At 36.5% G+C, this 20,311-nt stretch overlaps 1 protein-coding gene across 1 annotated transcript; it reads right to left on the bottom strand.

Annotated features, from left to right (window-relative positions):
• Positions 1-90: 90 nt before the first annotated feature.
• Positions 91-17,586, bottom strand: LOC120130115 (mechanosensitive ion channel protein 3, chloroplastic-like). The gene is made up of 13 exons (XM_039147444.1): positions 17,200-17,586; positions 17,048-17,107; positions 16,705-16,859; positions 4,010-4,136; positions 3,826-3,923; positions 3,630-3,743; positions 3,199-3,253; positions 2,728-2,877; positions 2,264-2,374; positions 2,009-2,176; positions 1,801-1,914; positions 1,380-1,436; positions 91-1,011 (listed from the first exon to the last, which is right to left on the bottom strand). Exons 1-13 carry the CDS (start codon positions 17,272-17,274, stop codon positions 232-234), a joined length of 2,064 nt encoding a protein of 687 aa, XP_039003375.1. The 5' UTR covers positions 17,275-17,586; the 3' UTR covers positions 91-231.
• Between the last annotated feature and the right edge of the window lie 2,725 nt (positions 17,587-20,311).

Consider the following 20,311-nt stretch of genomic DNA (forward strand, 5'->3'; position numbering starts at 1 on the left):
TAAAGCAAACCATGCACCAACAGTACAGCCATCAGTTTCTTCAATAACAAATTACCATAGGAGTTCTGAATCCCACAGCACTTAATCCCTCTAACTTACCACATTAATTTTGAATCCAACAACTATGTACAAAGGATGAGACGTAGGCAACGAATAATAATAATAATAACGCCAGCTTCAAACAAACACAGCTGAACATTACAAACTATATAAACGGCAACGGGGCACGATTTATCGACTAATAATTTTACCATGAACTACTGGCACCTCATCATCTTTCTTCTCCTGGCTGACCGAATGAGACCTACTTCCACTCTGGTGATTGCCCAATTCCTCCAATAGTGTCGACATTTCTTCTTCGATTGGAAGTGTCAGTTTTGAGCCCTCCAGTGCAACACCAAGAACGATGTTCTCTTCCAAGGAAGGTGACCTAGCCACCAATGGCTGCGGAGTCGACTTATCGACATCCTGCTGTGCCTGTGAAACGCTCACTGGGATTTCAGATTCTTCATTTGCAGACCGTGGATCAGTGATCACCACACTTCCTGAACTTGCTGGCTTCCGAGTTTCGCTCTTACCCTCACTAAATTGCTTTTCGGAGTTCACTTCGATCGAGTTCCCACTTTCAGCCTCGGACAATGAGGCTTTTGAACCTGAACTGGGGTTATTGGTTGATGATGCCATAACCCTGTCTTCTTTGGAGTCCAATGTTGATCCCGAATTAGTATTTCCCTTCAAGTCAGATGTGAGGGTTGCTTCCTCCATGGATTTTTTTTCTTCATTTACACGTGTTGAAGCTTTGACTTTGTCATCACCATTAACTTTATAACTGGGTTCAATGAGGAGAAGTGGACGGTTGGTAGTTGTTCGAGAACGTCTGAAAATGGTATCAGCGAAAGGTACATCTTCTATTTCAGCCTCGCCATACATCTTCTGAACTGTACGGATAGGGGTGGCAAGCCGAGCATGATGATGGCTAATAACTCTGAGAAGATCCAACAGTATAGCTTCTTGTTGCAATACTATCCAGAACGTAGCCTTTTCACATGTATGCGTGCATGTCATGAATGTAAATATGCATAAATTCACCAATGTTTTGTGCTACTTCTATTGGTTGGCGTCCATATAATCTTCCAAGGATCTTATATTATTATCCAGGCCAAGATTGTCAATGCTTCTTCTAGTAGTTCTTTTGAAAAGTATCCACCAGTGGCAGGGGGCAATTAATAAAATACCGTATTAACAGACTGATTCCTATATACTAAAAACCAGAATTGAAGAGAGCAAAACATTATTTTTTACATCTACAGATTCTAAATCGCCATTTCATTATTATATCTTCAGATATTTACATGAAGCACGGACAACAATGAACTTACCTTAACACAGAAATATTCTTCTATACGTGATGTTTTCACAAAACAGGATACCATTATCTGAAACGATATGAACAAATGAAAAGGAGTTAAAGAAATAGCTAACAGCCACAAAAGTCTACTCTGAAACTTGCATGTGTTAGTAGATTATTTATATAAATGCATGAGACACAAAATACACTAATAGGCTAAGATGGGCAGCCAATGCACCTAAATTAAGTCTAGAAACTCTTGTTGTGAACATAATAAAACAGCTCAAGGAAATTTTAAGGGCCAGAATTACCTATCAGAAACATCTATGAGCAAACTGTGAAGTAGCATTTTCAACAAAATGCAATCAGAGGGGGGGGGGGGAACAAAACAAAAACTTAACGTTAAATTAACATTTTTATGGGGAAAATTATCAACGGTGAAAAAATCTCACCATAAGAGCCTGGTTTTCTGGATTAATACTTTCCAAAAATACTCTTCTATGCAATTTTTGCTGCTCTACTTGAGGATTTTTGGCTAAAACCTTCCGCATGTCAGCTACTACATTCTGTATGGAGAAAAGTGTAAAGTTCTAGCATGAGCTCTAGAAACGAGACATGATGGTCCTGACAAGTTAACAGCAAGAAAAATCACAATCTTACATTGATTTTATTAACATCCAAATGACTAATGGCAAAGTAATTCTTGATGCGCCAATGAGTCTTCTGGCTAATGTTCCTCACAACATTCATAGTGAACTTGTGGTTTGGGATGTGAACTGCCTCACGGTCATCAGCTCTTATAATTGTTGGTGACCACCATCCAACATGCTGTTCCAGGAAAGTCAACAAAAGCAACCAAATTGTTTAATATCTCAGATTGCTTAAGAGAGATGAATAGAGAAAAGTATCACAAACCTCGACTGTCCCTGAAACTTCATAACCGTCTATATTAGTTTGAATCCATTCATTGACAACAAAAGGCCTTGTTGCATCGATCATTACACTTGAAAGAAAATTTGTAAATATCTGAATGCATTAAAAATACAGAAGAAAAAGAAAAAAAATCAAGAAAGGATCATGAAAACTTGAAATTAAGAACTTGACAAGTATCAATAAGGATGATATTGAATGTTCTATGGGCAAGAATCAACACACTAATTGCATACTAAACAGGTAATGCCAGAGTTGAGAAATCATGGCTCTAAGGATTATAAAAGTTTTTAGACAAGATGGTTTCAAATTTCAGGCTAGTAATGATCTACTATTGGTACTTAATTGCATTGTACCTATGATTACTTACTACATGGGACAGTCATAAGGTTTTGCAACAAAAATTAAGCACATTAATTTCTTTTATGCATTACAGGCAACCCATTTACCTCACGACCAGCAAGGGTGATCAATACTGTACCAAGTCCACCAGCAGTTACCCACTTCTGGGTGGAAAAACCTAGCAATTCAATGAACAATGATACAGCAGCAACCCATACTGCAGTATAAACAGCTTTTCCAGCAAAGTCAAAGCCCATCTGTGAATAGAACAAAACACTGTTTTCAGGTTTGCCCATTGCAATCTTTGTAAGCGCCTTCAAGATATCTAAATTATTATTCCACAAATCCTCAGAAGTTAAAATATTTGATCCAGAAAAATGTTAAAAGTTTCCTGAAAAAATAAATCGAAGACGGGGCATCATTTGCCGTAGGGTAGAGACGGCAGAAATATTGATCAGGTTGGCCTAAGTCGCTAGAATTAAGATACACCATTACAACCACAGTGCAATTTGATAATTGATGCAAATGCTACAAAAAGATTTTAGAAAGCAGAACAATGAGAAAGTGACAAAACATACATTTCTTGCATCATTGGAATCATTCATCTCCGTAAATACATTTCTTAAAATTAGGCTAAAGACAGAATAAATAGGGAATCAAGCTATCTTCATTGCATGATTTTCTCTTGCACAATAGTTCAAGCTCCTAAATTTAGGCTAAACACAGAATAAATAAGAAATCAAAAAGTTACCTTAATAACATGCACAACTAACATGAAATGTTAAAACTTGATAGACATGCACTCTTTAGATTAGCATGCCAATCCCTGAAAACATAGAAATTAAAAACTACACACAATAGCATCCTCTACTTTCCTCTAAATAGCCCATCCCAACCAAAAAAGGGAAATGAAGAAAAATCATCTAGTTTAACCAGTAAAGGAAAGAAAAGTATACATAATTAGCCAGTCGTCAAAAACTTACAACTGAAGGCAGTCCATTGAACTCACCTTGACAAACAATAAGAAATAGGAAGAACAGTCGATAATGATCGCACAAAATGTAGAAGTCGTTGCTTAACAGCCTGCCTTGCTTCTGAGGCTAAAACTACTGGATCTAATGCTCTGAAAGAAACCACAGTATCAACAGACCAAGCAAATCGTCTGCAAAAAATATGAAGATTAAGATGAATCCTTTATGGGGCACCTGCAGAGGAGTGACACTCCAGTACAGAGCAACACAGGTCGAAGATAATAGGTCATAATATGATGTGTTCTACTCTTATTCCAACTGTTATCGCTCCTCTGCGGAAAATAGCAAGGCAGTGAATCATAAAGGAATTCCACCGATGTAGAATACAAAAGCATGTAGAATAGTGTTCAGTGCTTACATGGAAAAGCATAACCCTGCCTAACCGCATAAGTGGCCCAAGGCCCCATGCAGCAAAAGCAATAATTGCAACTGCCGGGATCAACCGAGGTACAACTGGACTGGCGTGTAAATCACCAAATGCCCTGATATATCCCAATAAAAAAATTAGTAGATTATATATTAAAGAAAAAAAAAAGATGCATGAAGATGCCAAAGAAGAGAGCACTGAACTAGCCCCACCTAATAGAACTTCAACCTGCCCCTAACTACACCCAAGAAAGAAGGTAAATTTGAATATAAAACTAAGTAGATGTCTCCAACGGGGAGGATAAATATACCATAACTAGTATTAAAAATGATATCCAGCCTTCTGAAATAAATAGCAAAATTGACTGAATGCTTCTCATAACATTGAGAGAAAAGTTCTCCAACTGCCACTTAATATCTCCACAGTGAAAAAGGAAAATCCGTCTGGCTTACTACATGTATATTCAACATTACAAAAATAACAACAAAAAAACCCTATTCCCATATGCAATGGGATAAGGGGGAAGTAGGGTAGTAGGCTGCCCCCAATGCCAGGTTGGGAGTAGTTTCTGTGGAAGACCTCCGGCAGTCAGAAAATTAAAAAATAAAGATAAAATACAATGCATGTATAAATAAATAAATAAATAAATACATAGTTGAACAGTCTTCATATGCAATCTACATATGCGCGTCTGTAATGGGAATTTTTTTTTGGATAGGAATTTAATGCCTCGTTAAAAACCTCCTTCATGATTAAAGAGCTTATAGAGAAGCTCCTTAATCAGCGGGAGGAGGAAAACACTGCCTTAAGATTTCATTAACCATAGAAAATGCACGGTACAACCAGGGAGCCACCCCCAATATAAACAAAACACTAAAAACAACCTCAAACAATCCTACCAGAACCAGCCTAATCCAACAAAGCAACAACAACAGCCTAAAAAACAGACTGGTCAAACTCAAAGCCTAAACGTGGCCCGATAGACGCCCAAACAAAACAAAACAACCATAATAAAAGTCAAGGGTAACAGCTGACTAAAACCATAGAAGCCAACTTCTAACTCAAAAGCCACTTAGCTTTCTCATGATAAGAATACAAAAAAACACGCACATAGCCGCCTTTCCACCACATTAACTCGTCTTGTCGGCTAAAACCATCCAAACTTCCAGCTCCAAACAATAAGCATGATGCAGATCACCTAAAACTTCTACTCCTTCCCTCTCCACAGTCTTCCGAAATCAGATACACTACTGAGCCATTAGACTCACAACCCAATTCTTTCCCAAAATGCAAGGAATCGATCGCATCCTTTTGTTGAGACTGCCCCAATGCTGGAAAGGCATAATTATATTTGAATCTGCCATAAAAAACAAACACCTCTTCCTCCCATTGCACCTTACTCTGATGTCTCTTGCTTCAGTAACCCCTATACTTTCTTTTGGGAGCTGTAAAATTCTCTTGAAAAAATTGGTCAGATCTATATTTGTTGCCAAAACCCTCCTTAGGTCTCATTAACTGCCTTGTGTTACCCTTTGAATTTATGTATGCGCAGTTGTAAGAAAGGTCATCTTGAATCCCATCCTCCACCACCCTTGACTCAACTCGACCATCAAACATGGGGAAATCATTATAATAATCCTTCAAGCCCACAAAAGTACATGCAGGCTCACTACTTTTCCTGTAGGCATCTTCTTTCTCCCTCTCTACGTGAACCAACAAATCCTCTTTATCCTTTAGGCTCATATCTTCCAATTCCCTTGGCACTAAATGGCCATCCAGGATGGGAAAATTAATTAAATAATCCTTACTCCCCTCATAACCATGTGCAGGCAAGCAACTTTCCTTAAAGACATCCACTGCTTCTCTCTCCGAGTGCACCAGCAATGTCTCGTGTTCCCCCACTTCCTCAAGTTGCGAAAGAACCATCCCCTGACCCACAACGACACTCCTCGGACCCATAATCAATTCCTCGCCTATGTTCCTGTCCTCCATACCTTAACCCGACAAGAAGCTGCCTCTAGCAGTAGTCCCCAAATAGCAAAAAAAAATTTCTTCTTTCTCAGAACACCTCTCGACCAACTACTCCTCCGAAGAGTGCACGGATCTTCCTGCTTCTTTAGCAGCCACCTCCAGCTCGGGAAACTTAACTGGAGAGACACCAACGAACTCCCCCACTTTGGATAACGGGGATACGACTGCCTCTTCAACCGAAGATGACTCTACCCACTTAATAAAAATTATGCACCATTCTACCAAGCTGTTTTTTATAGTTGAAAGCTTACTCTCGTCAACATAACCAACAAAGGGAGCCTCCGTATGACTAACATCCTTCACCACACTCTTGGCCTTGACTGGATATGGATCAGAGAACTTCTTTCTCCAGAAAACATCACGAAGATGATATCTCGCCATGAAAACTCAAACTTTATTACCTTGAATCCAAGAACTATCAACACAGTTGATAGCCTTTCTCGCGTCCTCCAGTCTGGTGAAACGAACAAAACCAAACCTATTTCTTCCCTTGCTTCTTTTATTAGGGATGAGAGAATCAACCACCTCACCATATTTATCAAAAAATAACCAAAGACCTTGGTAATGAAAACTCTCAAGAATGTTGAAAATGATTACTGTGACACAATTTTTCCTAACAGGAACTCTCACCTTACTCGCCATCAAGAGAAATGAAAAGGAATAAAACATAAAAACTTATCTAAAACACCCTAATTTTTAAACAGGAGGAGTTTCTCTCACTAACACCTTATTCGGACTATATTATTTCTGTAATGGGAATTAATCCCTACAAATAAATCTCTGTGTAAAAATCTCAGCATATAGACAGAAACGTAAGTCCGGGCTAAATTTAAAAAGAGGAAACATGAAGAAAAGGATACACAATAGTCAGAGATACCAAGTTACGAGAAGGAATAAAGTCAAATTGGGTTAAAACCTAAACTAAGGCAACACTACTCCGTTACCCTAGTTCTAAGCCTTCATAAATTCCAATGACAAAAACGTATAAAAAGTAGAAGTCATGGAAATTACTACAAAGGCATTAAAAATAAGATAGAGATGCTACACCCTATTACTGTGACCCACATTACTCGACTACCCTGGTCTTAAGTCTCTATACTTTCCTGTCAGAGGTCATGTCCTCGGTAAGGGCTAAATTCTTCAAATTAGATCTCAAGCAGTCTACCAACTTCCTCCTTGGTCAACCTCTCCTTCTGGCACCATCGACTGTAATCGACTCTACCCGCCTGACCGCATCTGACGGTTGTCGCCTAAGGACATGCCCAAACCACCGTAGTCTTCCTTCCATCAACTTTTCAGATACAGACACTACCCCCAAGGACATCCTAATTGCATAGCTTGGTGTCATGTCCCACAGAGTCCTACCACATGCCCATCGAAGCATTCTCATTTCTGCGGCCTCTGTCCTCCTTACGTGATCCTTCTTGATTGCCCAACATTCTGATCCATACAACAGCTCTGGTCTAATTTCCATTCTATAAAATTTTCCCTTAATTTTTAGAGGAACCTTCTTGTCACACAAAACTCCTGTAGCAGCCCTCCACTTTAGCCATCCTACCTTTATACGGTGTGTAACGTCATTGTTTACACCCCCATCTTTATGTATCATAGACCCTAGGTACTTGAAACAATCCTTTGAGGGGAGAACGTGTCCTTCGATGCATACTTCTACATCTTCATCATTTTGGTTCCCACTGAAGTTTGAAAATAAATACTCTGTCTTTTCAATATTGATCCTTAGACCTTTTTCTTCCAAAGCAGTCTTCCAGGTAGCCAATCTTCTATTCAACTCATTTTTTGTTTTAGCAACTAGGACAATGTTGTCAGTGAAAAGCATACACCATGGAATATTGTCTGGTGTCACACAATATATGTCGTTCATAATCAAGGCGAAGATGTAAGGGCTAAGAGCCGACCCCTGGTGGAGTTTGATTTCCACCGGGATTGTCTCGGTGTCGCCAACTGTAGTCCTGACGTAAGTAGTAGATCTACAGTACATATCACGAATCGCCCGTATATAAGCAGTTGGGATCCGTCTCGTTTCCAAGGTCTTTCAGATCGTATCCAGATCGTATCGCTGGGTACGCTATCATACGCCTTCTCAAGGTCAATGAACGCCTTCTCAAGGTCAATGAACGCCATGTGAAGATCTCTATTTTTCCCTATATTTCTCCATAAGCTGTCGAAGTAGATGAATCGCCTCCGTAGTAGACCTGCCTGGCATAAAGCCAAATTGGTTTTCTCAAACCTTAGTAACCTATCTCAACCTTGCCTCTATCACCCTTTCCCATAGCTTTATGGTATGACTGAGTAGTTTAATACCTTTGTAGTTACCACAACATTGGGGATCCCTTTTATTCTTATAGATTGATATCATCGTAGACTCTTTCCACTCCTCTGGCATCTTGACAATCTCTAAAATAATATTAAAGATGTTGGTCAATCACATAATTCCCTCTTCTCCTAGTGTCAACCACACAGTGATAGGAATTTGATCCGAACCGACAATTTTGTCCCTCCCCATCTTTCTAAGGGTCATTTTGATTTCCTCAATCCTAATCCTACTTGTAGAGCAGTCATTGACCGAAGTAAGATGGTCGGCTGACCCATCAACAATACTATCTCTATAGGGAGAGTCACCGTTATTAAATAGAGAAAATAACTTCAGTGACCAAAAATACCTTATAATATACGATTTTACCCAACTTTTTTTGGATTTGCGAAAAAGACCAACAAATTCGTAACGCGAACTCCAATTTCACAACGCGAATTTGTAAATCTCAATATGAATCTGTAAATCGCGTTGCGATTTCCAAATTCGCAACACTGAATTTCAAATTCGCAACTCGATTTCTGAATTCAAAACGCGAATTTTGTTGTAGCAACTCGATTTTCGAATTCGTAACACGAATTTTAATTTCGCAACAGGTTTTAGTTTCGCAACACAAATGTTTTGGGTATATAACTACGCAGTAGCATCAACTCATAACCTAAATCCCTAAATCGCAACTCATTTCATCTTTATCTATCACTCTTTCCGGCGACATCCATTCCTATATCCAACGACATACTTCCCCATCTCTAATTGTTTTTTACATAATTTTATTTATATATAATTTTTCTATGATTTCTCTCCCAAATTATCAACTATCAACTTAATAAATGTATGTTTTTTTCTCTAAGTTAGTGATGATATGTAGTTTATAGCTCGTTTGTTTAGTAAATTAATTTACAATTTGTAGAATGAAATCATCTAATGTTGATCATATTTGGATAAATTTGTGTTTTGGAGGGTCATGGGAGAATGTTCATGGTGTTCTACAATATATGCCTTTACCCATGAATCTTCAACTAAAACTGTCATTAAAAAGTTAACTTATGAAACTCTAATATTACGTGTTGCAAAGAAATTGAATTTAGAGCCTCTAAGTGGATTTAGGTTATCTTATCAGAGAAAAGGTAAAGTTTATTTGTTAACTGACAATGAAGATGTTGAACGATTCATTACTTACATTAGTGTTTCACAAGAAGATGATGTTACATTGTATGATGTTGAACCTAGAAGTAGTGAAGTTAGGTCAGTAGCAGGTAGTAATCAACTAAGTTCTTCAACCCCAGTTTATGGTGCTCACAATGTACAACGTTGTTATGAACCTCAAAATTTAATGGTTCCACCACAATTTCATCACCGAGAAAATTTTATTTCACCACATTTCCAATACCAAACACAATATCAAACACAATCTCAAAACCCACAACCTTTTCCTAATCCAAATCCCAATCAACTTTCAGCACCAAATTCCGGTTTTCGTATTGACCAGTTAGATGATTATGAGCAAACAGAAAAAATTGTGAGTACTATTCAGTATTCGAAATTTGATCTTGGTCAATACTCGAACTTTGATCTTGGTCAATACTCGGATTTTGATGATGTTTCAGAAGAAGAAACAGACCCTGCGTGAAATGATTTTGATATTGGTCAATACCTGAATTTTGATGATGAAACAGCCGTTGCCAAGGAAGATGTTGTTGATAATAATGAGGAGGAAGTTAGGACTGTGAATGAACATGTTGAACATCCATTCTGTAATTAATATAACCCTGAAGAAGAAAAAGAAAAAGAAGAAGTCCCCGAAGAAAAGAAAAAGAAGAAAATGCCACGGGAGTATAAATGGAATATGCCAAAATTACTTCAGATACCGGAAGAAGAGTTGGTAAAGATAGCAGTTGATTGTTATACAAAAGTTATTCGTATCAAGAAAGATGATTGTTTTGATACAAAAGAAGACTTGAAGATAGCTTTGTATACGAAATGTGTGGAAGATGGCTATCAACTAAAAGTTAACAAATCAAGCCAAGATCGCTTCAAAACAAAGTGTATGATTGAAAAAAACTGTATGTGGCGTATGATTGCCAAGAGGATAAAAGATTGTGAAATGTTTCAAGTTAGGACTTTAATTGATAAACATACATGTTCAAGAACCCAAGTTTTTCCTCACCATAGACATGCAAACAAAAAGGTGTTGGGTGGTTTTCTGGCCGAGTTAATGTTTTTGAATGGTAGGGTATATCGGGGACATGAAATTATGACTGACATGAATGCTCGGTTCAAGATTAGTATCTCATATTCTCAAGCTTGGAGAGCCAAATGTTATGCCTTGAAATTATTGAGGTGTCTCCAAAAGCATCGTTTGCCCAATTGCCGGCTTATTGTCACAATTTAAAGCTGAAAAATCCTGGGTCGGTAACTTATATCAAAACAGATAGAGATGGACACTTTGAGTTGTTGTTTATCATCATTGGTGCTGCGGTTAGTAAATCAATATAATTTTGTTGACTCATTTTTGTTAGTTACATGCATTTCACATTTAAATGATTATGTCTTGTGTATATTATTTTGTAGATTCGTTCGTTTATTACTTGCATGCGTCCAATTATTATAGTTGACGGAGCAAATTTGAAAGGTCGATACCTTGGAGTAAACTTATTAGCAGTAGCCATGGATGCTAACAATGGGATACTGCCAATAGCTTATGGGGTTGACAAATCTGAAACCTCTGATTCATGGACATGGTTTATGGGGCATCTTTGGGATTATATAGGTCTTATTAGCAATATGACAATCATATCCGATAGGAAAAACTCAAATTACAACGCTGTTAGAAGGTGTTTCCCAGATTCTTTTCATGGACTTTGTGGTGTTCATTTGTACAGAAATCTAAAATCAAGGCCTGCTGGTATAAAAAAATCACAAATGGACATACTGGAAGGCTGTAAAAGCTTATTGGGAAGTGGATTTTAATAAGAATATAAATTGTTTAAGACGTGTTTTGCCTCAATATGCTCAAACACTAGAAGATGTCGGGTTTGAAAGATGGTCAAGAGTAAATCAACTTGGAGCAAGATATGGTTTCATGATGTCTAATAGTGCAGAATCAATCAACGCTCTAAGTCGTCATTCCCGAAAATTACCCATTACTATGTTAATGAAGTTTTTTTCGAGCCTCTATTTAACAGTGGTACTACAAGAAAAGAAAACATGCAAGTATTATTTCTTTAAATTCGTAATTTATCATATATTTTACTAAGTATTATTTATTTAAATTTACAGGAACATTGGAACGTCGTGTTACACCATGGACTGAAAAAAAGATAACGAAACGTGTTGTGAAGTCAACGTCATGGAGAGTTGAACCATGTTCAGACACTTTGTTTGAAGTATTGGATAATAAATTAAATGGGCTTGTCGATCTAAATGCAAAGACGTGTAGTTGTATGAAATGGAAAACATCTGGTTATCCGTGTGGCCATGTTATAAAAGTTGCTCTTCATCTAAACCAATATGATTCAAGCGCATACGCTATGGATTGCTACACTACAGAAGTATATCAACAGACTTATGCCGAGATTGTCTACCCTATTCCACATCCTTCTGAGTGGGACAAACCAAATGACTTACAAACAATTTTGCCACCAGTCGTGGACAGTAGGCTACCTGGCCGACCAAAAAATCACGATTGTATACCGTCTAAGGGTGAAGAGAAGAGGATATCGACATGTAGTCGGTGCAAGGAAAGTGGTCATACAAGGTTGACCTGTGGATCACCAGTGCCATCACAATCATCTTTTCCATTACCAAAATATGGATCCTCATCAAAATCCAAACTCATATGGTGTCAAGCAAAATGAAATCAAAATCAAAATCGCAATCACAATCGGCTTCACCTTTTGGGACTTATTAACTTAGGTGATTTTTAAATGCAAACATTGTATTATGTGTATTTTATGTGTGAATGCATACATTTCAGTTAGACATTCATTAGTAACTTGAGTTTGAACATTGCTATGATATGTTCAGTTGTTATCACTTATCAGATTTTTTGTTGCGATTGTTGCGAAAGTCAAATTCGAAACCCGAAATCGCAACGCGAAGTTGACTTTTACGTTGCGAATTTGCCTTTCACGTTGCGAATTTGACTTTCGCGTTGAGAATTTGACTTTCGCAACCATCACAACTCGAATTTGACTTTCGCGTTGCGAATTTGATTTTCGTGTTGCGAAAGTGTACCTTCAACAGGTCTTTTTTGCCTTCAACATAATGCAGATTGAAATTTAAAACAACAAATCAACTTTTACAAATCAATTGAACAAGCAAAAAATAATTCTTATTTCCTCATCAATTAAACAAATAAACTTTACAAATAAACTTTTACAAATACATCAATTTCACGCAGACAAATGTTTATGCACAAATACATCAATTTCACGCAGCTCACTTCAGGATCATGATTAACCTACAGAAACCAAACATTTTCTCAAACAACACTTTCTACACATTTAAAACCATCGAACAAAAAATTATCTAGGTACTTAACAAAACATTTTCAAACAAACAAAGAGTATATATGTTAACAACACTTGCTCAAACTTACCAATTTGTGTTGTTTATGCACACTTTCAGCACGCGGATGCAGGTAGGCAGTGTCTCGCATATATCGGTCTAGCCATAAAATGCCGAAACCACAAGCCTACTGCACCTCTATCTCTATCTGTGAGAGGTAGAATCTGTTTACTTCCTTTCGTCAAACGTTCCAAGTACATGCATACGAGAGGACCACAATCCCCTCTGGCTCCCTGCGTTTATTGTGGTACAGTCTCATCTCTGATCATTGTAACTTTGAACTTCTTTGGCTTCTTGTTTCCAGAATTAGTTCAATAATCAATCGCATCCAAGTATTTAGCCAAATGAGCGCTCCATCCCTTACAAATAATATCTCTCGAATCAGACAATGGTATGTAATTCAACATGTTCAATTGTGCATATCAAATTTTTATTTATGAACACCTTTAAAATATTCAAAAATAAATACTAACCTTATCGACCTCCCACCACACAGGATAAAGTTTAGCTTTTCCATTACCCAACACATATGAAGTGTCTCTCTGATCCTTCAAGTGAGCTACGTGAAAAGACGTCGGCATAATACTCCATCGCGTATTTTTTTATTTTATTCAATTTCCTTATTATCAGAAGACGTGACACCCATGCATCAATATGCTGTTTTATAAAAAAATCCATATATTAGTGAATTTCATAAATTTAAAAAAAAATTAATCAAAATGCAATATAAGAAGAATATAAGACTTAACCCCCCGTCGAAATAGTCATTGTCTTCAACCCCTAATAACACACCCCACCAAGACCGATCAAGAAACAAATGCATATCATCGTCGAGTTTGCATATGTCAGCGTAACACCCCTGGCTCCACTCATGTAGATAAAAATCAACTGCGGTCTTAGCCCAAAGGGTATTATCCAGAATTGTATCCGGTAGTGTTCTCTTCTCCACTTCAGATACCATAATGGTACTGACCGGTAACTCATACGAAAGCCAAGTCTCATCCATCATGTCGGACACATGAGGGGGTTTATCAATATGCCGACATATTATGCCATGTGAATCGGGCTCTCGAACGGTGGGAGGGACCTCTTGAACGATGACAAGGGCCTCTTGAACGGTAGGAGGGGCCTCTTGAAGGATGATAGGGGCCTCTTGAACAATAGGAGAGGCCTCTTGAATGATGAAAGGTGCTTCGGGCTTCTTCTTACGGAGTCTTGGCACTATTGGGGTGAACGGAGATGTAATGGCACGTGCACGACGTCTGATGCGTGAACCCCGTCATACAAGAAAAACCCGACTTAAAACATATACCATATCGGGCCGCAAAAAATTATTTAATACATAAATAAGTAAATAAACAAATAAATAATGTCGAAAAAAGGTTATTTTCATTTTTAGTATAGTATTAAACAAACTTACCTCATTGCGTAGAGTATGAACCTCATTCTGCAACGATGCAACAATCTCACAAAGAGCGGCTACCTCATTACGTAAAGTAGATACCTCACCACGTAAAGCACCATTGTCATCACGTAAAACCTCTACCTCACCACGTAAAGACCGTACCTCATCACACCATGCACTATTGTCTTCACGTAAAGTACCGACCTCCTCATGCAAAGCATTGACCTCATCACGTAACTCCCCTAACTCATCCCGTGGAGGTGGAGAACAGAGAGATAAATTTCGTGGCATCTTTGTCGGTCGCCTATCATGAGGTGATGGTGGATAAGAGGCTCGATGATGTGATTGAATAGGTGATGGCTCTCGTTGTGGAAGTGTATAATCGGCTCGATCAGGTGATGGCTCTAGGTGAGGTGATGACTCTCGAAGTGGGGGCTGCTCATCATCCGTGCCATAAAAAAACGCTTACTAGCTTGCCACCAATCAGTGACAAGCTCAGCCTCTGTGGGTGTCAGCCTCTGTAATGGATAGTTAGCCTCCTAACAATATAAAATCTCAAACAAAGTTAAACGTCTACTAGTAATAACTTGTTTATATATGGTAGTATTTGTGTTAACTTACATCATTCATCGTCGTATATGGTAGTAACTCTTCTCCAACGGTCGGATCTTACTCCAGGAAATAGCCCTAGGAATATCATTTGAATTTTTGATTGCATATGTTCGCATGATGGGAAAAGCCTCAAATATCCAAATCTACAAACAATATAATACACAAACATTAGTAATTGTTAAATAATTAATTATAATTTTGGAAACATTATATAGAAATTCTTACCTTAAAGGCCCAAATAAAGTCTGCCAAAGTGTATTTGGAACCATGGCCACGCAAAATTTTTCGGTCCTCAAAGGCAGACGACAACTTTTTCTAGGTAGCTTTTCATAGATATGAACCCCACGGAAACAGGTATGACTAGTGTACCGACCTACATCATCGTGTCCGAAGCGACCAGTGATTAAGCAAAACTCCTCCCGCCCAAAACAAGTATACGCTAGAGGAAAATAAAACCATATCTCTTCATCACCACGTTTTATCCTCTAGGGTAGATCGTTAGTCATGGTCTGAAGAAACAAATAGGTCAACATAGCATCTCCACCCGGATGTTGCACTTTCAGCCATGGCCCGAAGCAATTATCATCAAATAATTTTCTTTGTATAGGTGTAAGCATCGACGTAATTGTAGTGACTAGGCTTAATTTATTCCTTAAGGTCAATGAAGCCGAAAAATATTTCTACAAAAATAATAAACATACCAAGTTAGATATACCAAAAACTACAAATTATACACTATAAACAGACATGATATTAAACAGTGAAAACAAAGCCAAATATGTTTCAAACTTGCACGGTATTCACCCAAATCATTATTCTATCATAGTTCACAAAATGCATCAGATAACATTGTGAAGTTAGTATTTGTCTTTGTTTTTTGGTTGAAGTAATGCAATTCATTCAAGTTTCAATTTGCAGAAGAATAATAGTTTCAAATAGTCTTCTGCAAATTGAAACTTGAATGAATTACATTACTTCAACCAAAAGACAAAATAAAGACAAATACTAACTTCACAAGGTTAATGACTAAACAGTTTAGTAGTATTGGCAGCAACCGAATGAATTTACTAAGCAATCTAAGTGAAATGGTTAATCTATTACTGAAATTACCAGTAAATTTATCATCAATTTAAATATGAAAAATCTAATAATAATACAAAAATTTCAAAATAAAAATAATTAAAAAAGTAACCCTCGGTGGTTGATTTTCCATTTCTGACTGTGAATTGTTGTGAGGGTGGCTCTGAGAGATGGAGATAGACGGATTTTGCCAGAGATGGGGACGGATGTCGCCGTAGAGAGTGAGAGATAGAGATGAGATTGAGTTGTCATTTAGGGTTTTAGGTTATGATTTGTGATTATAATGTTTACATTTGTGTTGCGAAATAAATATTGTGTTTCGAATTCGAAAATTAAATTCGTGTTGCGAAAATAAACGCGCTTTGCGAATTTGACTTCTGTGTTGCGAATTACAAATTCGCGTTGCAAATTTGGAAAATCGCAACGCGAATTTGGAAAATCGCAACGCGAATTTGGAAAATCGCAATGTGAATTTGGAAAATCGCAATGCGATTTACATATTCGCGTTGCGAATTTGGAAACTGAGTTGTGAAATTCGAGATCGCGTTGCGAATTTGTTGGTCATTTTCGTAAATCCAAAAAAAGTTGGTTAAAATCGTATATTATAAACCATTTTCGGTTACTGAAGTTATTTTCTCTATTAAATAAGCCAAATAAGTCAAAGCCACACCAGCAGATTTTATTATAGGAATCTCATTTCCCCCATTAGGAATTGGAACAGATCGGCAGATAATGACATCAGACCTGGGATATACATGTCTTATGGGTCTACAAACACTGCTCAAAAGATGAAGTCTCCAAGCATCCTGTCGCTGGATAAGAAACAGAAGAGGTTTTCATGTCTCCAGACTTTGTAAAAGTGGTATCACATGCATGCAAATGCATATCACATTCACTCTAACCAATTCTCATGTTTTCTGAACTAGCAGTAAATGAACAAAACAGAAAAAATAAGTGGCTTAAAAGCTTCTGCACTCGTCAAGGAATATGAAAATCATACCATATCATGCGAGGAAAGATTGATACGAATTAAATGTAGCCGGCCTTTTCCTATGACACCCTGTTGACATTAACATATTCAGTTGCAAATACTTGGAGAAGAAAAGACGGAACATAGAAATGGTAGAACAGAAAGATCTAGATATCACATACAAGGTTTTGACCGCAACCATGACTATCATGAACTCTCAGTTCATTAGACAATTGCATAGTATCAACACGCGTCATCCTTTGACGAGAGAGTCAAAATTCTTTTATGAAGACAATATCACCTTATACAAGCCCTACTTTCAACTAACTTTATACCTTAAAAAGCTCAAATTAGCAACAGATTCCCCAAACAACTAATGTCTGCATATAGAAAATAAAAGTAGTAAAATTAACAATTCAGTTACAAGAAAGAACTTAACTAAGGATTTTAACAAGTGAAACTAAAATGTGTAACTCAGAGCATAATTGATTGGAAGCGCAAATTAAAATCCCTTGATCGTAAAATGCCTAAATATGAAAATGAAATTCACACAAGACCATAAACTAGACATTTCTTCATAACGATTGCCCGAATTTAAACGATTAAACAACAATAAATCGCTGTAAATAACATAAAAAATTTTAAAAAAGAAACGATAAAAACAAAGTCCTTCAAATTTTACCAATAAGGGAAAGGGGGAAATAAAACAAAAATAAATTGGTATAACTGATAGACAAATAAATAAATAAATAAGATCCATTACCTCGAGACTAAATAGGATATAATAATTTGCATATAGCTGTTTTTTCTTTCTTTCTTTCTTTCTTTCTTTTTTTAAAAAAATAAGTTTTGGAGAAAGGTATTTTTAAAAGGGAGCGGCTGCTACAGTAGGGCTAACGCGCACGGGAGCGAGTTGATTTTTCTTGAGCCGACGTGGACGCGGTCCAATCATAGGGGGAGTTCAGAAGATGTTAATTTCGTTAGTGAAATGATATTTTAACCTTATGCGGCGATTTGCCGTTGCTAAATACTCACGTGCCGCACAATTTTATCCATTGGAGCAATTTCTTCATTTCTAAATAGTAGGGTTAAAAAAACATTACCGTTAATTGGTATACTCGTTATATTTAATAAATTAATTAATTAAATAATTAATATTAAATGATTTTAATTAATTAAATTACTAACAAAATTAACTAATGGTTAAAGTTATGACTATGAATTTTAATAAATGGTTAACAATTAATAAATTAAATTTATAATTATATTTCTAATTTATTATATTTCTATAAATAATTGAATATAATTTTCTATTATTTTTAATTTATATATATTTTAATAAAATTTGTAAATAACTAAATAAGTAGTTTAATATATATTTCTTATTATTTTTTAAATTTTTTTTGAAAATAAAGAAACGTAGTTACATCAATATAGTAATGTATTTATTGTTAGGTACCAAGATATTGAGAGATATGCATACTTAAACCGGTGTAAATATGTGTTAAATGCTACATTTTTTTATTTTATTCACTTACACCGATGTAAGTATGTGTTAAGTGCTACATTTTTTTATTTTATTCTCTTACATCGATGTGTGTATTAAATGTTACACTTTTTTTATTCACTTACATTGGTGTAAATATATGTTAAATGCTACATTTTTATTTTATTCACTCACATTGTTAGTATTGTTAGTAAATGATATAGAAAAACTAAAAGGCTAATATCCCACATTGGAAAAGAATACACCCATTCCCCTTTATATTGAATGTGGCAAGATAACTCCCATGCAGACTCATGCCATCTTCGTCGTTTGGCTCATTGTCATGACAATTGCGTGTCTTCGACACGCATCGTGCGCGTATTCTCTTTTTGGAGAAAATTTGTAATAATTTCTTTACAAAAATATTTTCAAGAAACTAAAATAAAATTTCTAAAATTGTATTTATATACACATTTCTCAAGTGTAAAACTGATATTTTTCATTACTGTAATTTAATAGGAGAGAAATTGATTCCATAATTCATGCCTTTCTCTCCGTTTTTGGTTTGGAGAATGTACCTAAAAGTACAAACCTCTTGTAGCATTTCGAATTCATCAAGCAATTCATTTTTCTATGTTCACAATGCTTTCCTCTCCTTTTTACAAAGTTTTTTTTAGCTTTTAACATTTCGAAAATTCTTAGTAATGAAGAGCAATACCACTTTTGTCCACTCCAATCTCTTGGGTGTAAGAGATTTTGGAGAACCATGTTAACCTCAGAGGGCATTCGACCATTGTTCTGATTACACTCATCGAGCCGAATTAGCTTCTAAGGCAGTGGATCACCATGTGTTGAAAACATTTTGATATTTCGTTATAACAAATTAAGTTAAATGAATTTTAAGATTTTCCAAAAGATTTTCTAAGTATATTTGATATAATTATTCGAATATCAAAATATTACTCCAAATCTTTCAAATGTCATTTTTAATCCTTACTCAAGTGTAAAATTAAGTTTTAATCTTAAAATAATTTCAAAACAATTTTAAAAAGTATTTCGAACCATTTCAAAGCAAAAAATTCCAGATTTTCCAGAGGGAACCGATTCCCCCCCAAGGGGGTACTGATTCCCCCTGAATGGTTTAGCTCCGAGAAAAACATAATGCTCGGAGGGAATCGATTCCCCCCAAGGGGGTACCGATTCCCCCTGATTAACGGTCAAAATATTTGAATTTTACACTTAGGGAACCGATTCCCTATGAGGGGGTATCGATTCCCCCCACACTCCAAGCTGTTTTATTAATTGATTTCACACTAAAACGGCTCCATTGACTCCACTAATCATCCCCAACGTTCAGAATCAATTGAAGGAGTATTTAAACAAGCTTAGAAGCCATTGATCAACAACAAGAAACAACAATTATCAAGAATTGAGAGAGAATCAAAGAGAAAGCATTAAACTCATTGTTTGAGCACTTCAAGCCTATTTTCATTCAATATTCATTGTGCTTTCAAGAACACCATTTGTGCTCTATTTTATTTATCCTTGAGTGTTCTTTTTTGTTCTAGAATTGTGCAAATAATCTACCTTGTGAGGTTTTCCTTGTAAGTTTGCAAATTTGTGTATTTCTCTTTGAAAAAGAGTGTGCTCAAGAATTTGGGGTATAATTCTTGAGGGAGTTGTAAGGTTACTCTTTTTCCTCAAAAGAAAGAACAAATTAGTGAATTTGTTGAAAATCCTTAGTGTGGATAGCTATGGTAGTGGACGTAGACTTTGGTTGAGAAAGTCGAACCACTCTAAATCGTTGT

This window comes from Hibiscus syriacus, unplaced genomic scaffold (genome assembly GCF_006381635.1).
Source record: "Hibiscus syriacus cultivar Baekdansim isolate YM2019G1 unplaced genomic scaffold, ASM638163v2 tig00110511_pilon, whole genome shotgun sequence".
In the NCBI taxonomy this organism is placed as follows: domain Eukaryota; kingdom Viridiplantae; phylum Streptophyta; class Magnoliopsida; order Malvales; family Malvaceae; genus Hibiscus; species Hibiscus syriacus.